Raw genomic sequence first — 6955 nt, 5'->3', positions numbered from 1 at the left:
ACCACATATTAACTTAATATGTAAACCCATATAGAACAATATTATCCATAGGGTAAGGGTACCCAACATTGAAAGTTACCAAACAATGGAACACTTATCATATATATGATTCAGTATTGTTATTTAGAAATGCGTATGTATTCCTTGATCAAAATTTATATAAAATATAGGTCATAAACTCATATTTTATTTTTCAAAACAAATATTTTGATAAATACACGACTAAAGTTCATTAAAATGCTTTTGTAATGAAAACACTTTAAATGACGTTCATTTTGTTTACAAACTCAGTTATACGATGAGGTGTTCCATCTTGAGAGTTTTTTTCTTTCAAACTAAATACTTAAATGCCAATCGTCACAATTATATGCCTCGTTTGTAAATGCCACGACAGGGTCGTATTTCGTGCTGTTCTGAAATGCACAAGGTTATCAATACTATACTAACAATGCACTGTCGTCCTCCTGCCAACGATGTAAATAGACATTGCTGCATTTGCCTGTACATCGCTTGAGCTGTATGCATCACAGACAAAATATACCATACATCAATGAAACATAATAGAATGGTTATAAAAAGACAGTTATCTGAAATATTAACCAAAGAGACATTATAAGCTGATCTGTCACGACACTTCTTCATGGAACTTATCAGGATGTCGTCCAGTTATGCGATACTTTATATTATCTCATGTATACAGGAAAGTACATGATTAGCAATAGCGCAGCTTATCACATAGAACTAGGTTCTCGACAGGAGTAATTTTATAAAGTGAAATGTGGCGTATCTTCAATAACATAATTATTCTTTATACACAGATAATTAATCCTCCCGATCCCAAAATCCTGCTTTTTTGTAAAATGTTTTAAGCATGATGTGGAATAATTGGAAACAGAGACAAACACCTTCCCGTGGTTAAGCAGTCTTCCGTGAGCTATTGCAGTCCACATTTGGTATTTACATGTATGTACCTCAAACAACGTTCCATGTTTAGTTATGCCATAGCTACTTCTAAGACCTACTAGACCGTCATTGTTTAGCTTGAGTAATTGATCATGTAAGCTATTGCTCTCAATCTTCGTCCGTCGTCTAGGTACGCACGTTCCTCCAACGTAGGTTCACAGATATCTACCAAATCATAGCTAAGAATTTCAACTTCTTTTGTCCATGCTCGATCGGAGATGGACCCCTTGCCATTTATTTTCTGGGGCCATTTCTTCTCCTTCTTCTTCTCCTCGACATCAACTGCAGATAATGACTAGGCACTAGGTACAAATGTTCCCGTAGTGTTAGGGCAAATGATACTCATGTAAGCGCTCCTTGGATCTTTTTGTAAAAGAGTATTATAAAGCGTTAACAATTTCGCATATACTGTTGAATTATTAGCACACACGTGTAATCGAATTTTAAGGAATTTAGAGTAAAGAGACTCACTTCAAAAATATGTTACCGTGATTTATGAATCATAATGATGCAACGAATTTAAATGGAAGAACGTACATGGAACTCTCCGGTGTTAGGATCAAGGTCAAGGATAGAATAGCTGGTTTCGCGATCCCCATTGTCGTCAATAATCACACTGCCGGTAACACCTGTCAGATTAAAAAAGACAGAAGTAGATGGGCAATGGATAGTGATTTGATAATCATTATAATTAAATCTCTACGTAACAATGTTATTGTTTATCATATAACCTGTTCACATTTGCAATTCGCTTTATTTTATTCATAACGTAATTGACAGCATGATTTAGCACTTTGTTTCGGCACAAACTAAAAAGGCATCAAAGATAAAAAATAAAAAAAAATAAAAAATCTGTGCGTTGTGACGGTAGCAGCAGATCAATTAGATCAATATTCAACATAATAAGGAAACACACATTGCATACACCTACAATGAAGTAGTAATATCGTAGTAATGTCACATTAGAAATATTCATGTTTTCAGTTCATTCAACTTGTTAAAACTACCTGTAATATCACTGCGCAAGGACACAATCGAATACATTTACACACATGGACAAAATTCTATTACAGATTTAAAAAGCAATGAGCTGGACCCAAGTTATGAATTTTTATATGATAAGGATATTGATATTAATTATTATTAACGGGAATCTTTATGATGCAATTATTACATTGTTATTGCTAATTAGAAAACTCTCTGACTCTGAATCTTTGTGGACTCATATTTTATCAATTATCTTATGCAATCAATCGATCACAATATGCGCATGATTGATTTCTGTATTATTGCATATTTATACAAGATCGTGTCCTGATGTCTCTCATTTGTCACGTCTTTGTCCCTGTATGAATTTCACACTTGATTTCTTCAGCCCCAGATGAAAGTCTCTGATATATAAGTATTTCAGTGAGGCGTAAATTCATCGAAATATGCATATAATGAGTTGGCAAACATGAACAAGATCAACTATGATATCATCAACAAGATTCATTAGTTTGGAAATACATATGTGATACATTTGAATTGAGGTTTTACTTTCTACACAAACGTCAAACGTATTAACGTGTCGCACCGTTTCACTGTGACTGGTCCCTTTGTCAAGCTAGTCACTCATGTCGATGGTTTTACCAGATAATTAAATCAATCACTTGATCATTGACGGTTCACCAGCACAAAGTTATAGCATGTTTGCAGTGACATTATAATGTGAATATTTAATAGATAAAAACATTTTATTGCAGGGTGCAATAGCTAATGTGCTAGTGAAGTTACCCTTTTAGGTTCTAGGTAAACACATATCACAAACACATCTAAAAATTGCAAAGGAAGCATACCGATGTTAGCTGAATCCAGCAAACTTTGAAGCATTTGCGCAATTTTGCCTCTCAAAACTGAACTGTATTTTATTGTTTAGTAATATCTACAAACCTAGAAGCTCAATCAATAACTTTTCCTTAGCACTGGTATAGATATTGTTATTGTTATTGATATTCCTGTAAATTATTATATACAGTATTGAATAAGGAATATGATATAGACTATTTACGTTTTACAACAATTATAAAACAACCTATATAAACTTATATAAATTCCACTTGTTGGCCCGGATAACAGTGCGCATGGGGTATTAATTTGTGAGGAAAACGGACATCCCGGAGAAAACGCACGTGGTCGGCAGATGATTAAATAGCTTGGACGAAACATGTACAAAGTGAACGAGTAGAGCATATGTATTGTGATCTTCAGCAGATAAAAAACCATAACACAGCTCTAAACATACAGTAGCAATCGATTATAAATGTGTTGCTCATATAGGGAAAATAACACCTACCTTGGAATGTCCTGTTCCACATACTTCTTGTGAACGTGTAGCCATCTTTGATGATGGAGTGGTCGATGTTGTTTAAGCTCTCGTTTAGAGCCATTCCGTACAACAACACCGCGTCATGGAACGCTCCGATAAAAAAGTTTACCTACAATGTAGTAACATAAATATCGGCCAACGAGAATAGATAAATTCCGGTATTTACGGTAAGACGGTTATCAAAATCTTTGTCATTCTTTTCGAAAATAGCATTCATACATATGCTGTCGACAAAACCTTTTTCTTGCAAATATTACAGTTCTTTAATTTTTGTTTTACATATGTATCCTTTATGTGTTTGACAAACTATGTATCAATATATACTGCGTTTACCTGATTTCGAAACAAAACATGATACATCAAAACCTTGTCAAATAATTTATTTAATATTAAATAATCAACTATAAATCAATTGCTGTGTAAAGTGATGAAAAGTAAAATAATTTTAACCGGAAGTTTTTTCTCAACAATGGCGACTCAAGGTTCTATAGGGTTTCGGTCGAACGCATTATCTATTTGCTTTATGATAAAATCACATTTGTAACCACTTTGTTATTGCTTTCTGGTAGATATTAAAATAATAGACAGCCTCTGACATAATGGTGTTATTTCAAACAACATGGTGTAGAAATAAATATAAAGAAAACCATTGTACATGTGTACATGTACTAGCATTCCTAATGTTTTGTCAAAGTACTACCCTTTCAATTAGTTTATGGTGTTTGTCGAATTATCTTGTGCATGGTAAACGCTTTCATTTTCTTATAATAATAGAATGACACCATTGAATATGGTAGTGCAGAACATCCCAAGCGTTTTGCGTATTTATGTTATTAACATTCCTGTGAGCACACTTACTACCGTATTTATGCTATTTACATTCATGTGAGCACACTCACTACCGTATTTATGCTATTTACATTCATGTGAGCACACTCATTACCGTATTTATGCTATTTACATTCTTGTGAGCACACTTACTACCGTATCTATGCTATTTACATTCCCGTGAGCTCACTTACTACCGTGTTTATGCTATTTACATTCCAGTGAGCACACTTACTACCATATTTATGCTATTTACATTCCTGTGAGCACACTTACTACCTTCCAAACAAGTTGCATTTTATCACTTGTGAACATTACTAATTAGTGCAAAGTTGAGAATACCACGAAATATTAGCAATAAATACCATGATTAACATTGTATCCGACAAATTGCAATTAATATATACCTCCTCGTCATGAAATGAGAAATTATACATTTGCCACGCTTTCAACTTGACCTCTTCCGTAAAGTTCATCCATTCGGCACTCGTTGGGACTTGAAGACTGATCCTAAACATAGCCTCATATGCTTTCCGTGCATCCTGGTCACGTGAGTCGCCTCTTTGCCAGTCGTGGTTTCCCCAGTATTTTCCAGGGAAGGGGAACAGATGAATATCAAAGAAAACAAATTCTCCGCTTGCTATAAAGCCAAGGTCAAGAGCCGATAGCATAAATTTCCGAACGGAATCGCCGGGCGTCACGAGGACGATCACTGCAAATTGCAAATGATAATCACATCTGTAAATTATTGTTTTGTTTTGTCAATTTTTTTATGAACAAAAACCTATTTGACTATCTTAAAAATTGTATACGAAACCACGATTCAAACGTTTATTATTTTTTTCCATAGTTTCAACATGATGTTTACATAAACAATTTATGCAATTTATACATGCACGAATCTCTTTACTAAGTATAAAGTACCCTTACCCCTAGTAACCATGGCGACTTCCTTCATGATAGCTGTGAAATCCGGATCATCCTTGCCATAATAGGGAAACATATAAGGATAGATTTTTTGCTTTTGGAGACCGACCTTCAAAGTAGACCCGAGAACTTCCGAATGAACATCATTGATGTCATAAACAATGGCTACATCTGTCCAGTGAAATTCCTCGAAAACACTGCCGAGTACCTTGCGTAACCTACACTGACAGTAGGCAAGTCTCGTTAGGGTTGGATAACTCGTCTTGTTCTTAAACATGCCACCATCCCCGAGACCTACAAGTTGTCAGATAAAGATCAGGTTGTTTTAGGGTAAGCGATCCAAGTGTTTTGATATGGCAAAAAAAGTAATAACAGAAAACACATGTAGCAAAAATTCGTAATCAATACTGGTCTTTCCATTGCTAACCTTTATGCCTTATATTTTATTTTAACGCGATTGAATTGTTGTTTCTATCACATATCCTTCAACTTTCGCAAAGGCAAACAAATGTTATCTGTTATTGTTAGGGACATGCAAAGGTACAAGGATGATTTGACAACAAAATCTACTCTTAAATGTTATCAATGTTTCTAACGTGAGAGAATATATTTACTTGTTAAAGGATTTTAAAACTCGGGGGAGTGGAGCAACCAGCTGTTTGAAATTGAAAATTTGTTGGAAATTTCGGAGTATTTTTGAAAATACAAAAATGATCATGTAGATACCTGTGATGACCGGGATATTCCAGTAGTTAGCCAGACGAGCCACGGGGTCGAGGGCATACGGACAGGCTGGTCCCAGTAGGGCGTCTATGTTATATCTATAGTACAAATCGGCCACCATACCTACAATATATCCACGTCACTAGTTGACCGTAAATAAACATTCTGCGGAGTATGTCGTCATATACTTCCAAACAGGATTGCAGACCAGTCCAATAATGCCCTGTTGTTCCTCCTTAAAACTGTTACCTTAGCTACAAATGTAATTGGAGGCTCACGCTCTCTTACCATTTCTTGTTATCTGGCATGGAATTTCCTTACAATTGTATCTTATGCAGATTATTTGCTACACTAATTCAAAGATTAACTGATTTTGATCTTTGATTCATTTGATCTCTTTTCAAAACCTTCTCTTTATTTGAAACGTATCTTCAAAGTAAAAAATACCAGGTATGTACACAACAAGAAAGGAGACCTGGGCCAAGACATCAAAATAAAGAAAATGTTATCAACCCTCCTTTCATAACTAATATTCTGGAGGATTTTAAGCATGGCATTTATACACTGTCGAATCAGGGACTTCTTGCAGAAAACCTTGGATAAGAGGCTTGCTTGTAAAACTATCTCCTGCACAGAAATAGTATACAGTAAGAGTATGAAGAGCAGGACAGAAANAGAGTATGTGGAGCGGGACAGAAATAGTATACAGTAAGAGTATGTGGAGCGGGACAGAAATAGTTAACAGTTAGAGTATGAAGAGCGGGACAGATATAGTATACAGTTAGAGTATGTGGAGCGGGACAGAAATAGTATAGAGTTAGAGTATGTGGAGCGGGACAGAAATAGTATACAGTTAGAGTATGACGAGCGGGACAGAAATAGTTAACAGTAAGAGTATGATGAGCGGGACAGAAATAGTATACAGTTAGGGTATGAGGAGCGGGACATAAATAGTAAACAGTTAGAGTATGTGGAGCGGGACAGAAATAGTATAGAGTTAGCGTATGTGGAGCGGGACAGAAATAGTATACAGTTAGAGTATGTAGAGTGGGACAGAAATAGTCAACAGTTAGAGTATGACGAGCGGGACAGAAATAGTCCACAGTTAGAGTATGAAGAGCGGGACAGATATAGTATACAGTAAGA

General features: G+C 35.4%; 1 protein-coding gene across 1 annotated transcript in view; it reads right to left on the bottom strand.

Annotated features, from left to right (window-relative positions):
• Nucleotides 1-5930, bottom strand: part of LOC110441775 (atrial natriuretic peptide receptor 1-like) — a 26395-nt gene extending 20465 nt beyond the window's left edge. Inside the window, exons 1-5 of the mRNA XM_021485025.1 lie at nt 5813-5930; nt 5090-5380; nt 4567-4871; nt 3299-3440; nt 1501-1592 (exon numbers count right to left, since the gene is read on the bottom strand). Of these exons, the coding sequence (XP_021340700.1) occupies nt 1501-1592; nt 3299-3440; nt 4567-4871; nt 5090-5380; nt 5813-5930 (948 nt within the window). The remainder of the gene's footprint in view (nt 1-1500; nt 1593-3298; nt 3441-4566; nt 4872-5089; nt 5381-5812) is intronic.
• Between the last annotated feature and the right edge of the window lie 1025 nt (nt 5931-6955).

Source organism: Mizuhopecten yessoensis, unplaced genomic scaffold, assembly GCF_002113885.1.
Source record: "Mizuhopecten yessoensis strain PY_sf001 unplaced genomic scaffold, ASM211388v2 scaffold716127, whole genome shotgun sequence".
Taxonomy (NCBI): Eukaryota; Metazoa; Mollusca; class Bivalvia; order Pectinida; family Pectinidae; genus Mizuhopecten; species Mizuhopecten yessoensis.
This window is presented reverse-complemented; position numbering and strand designations above follow the sequence as displayed.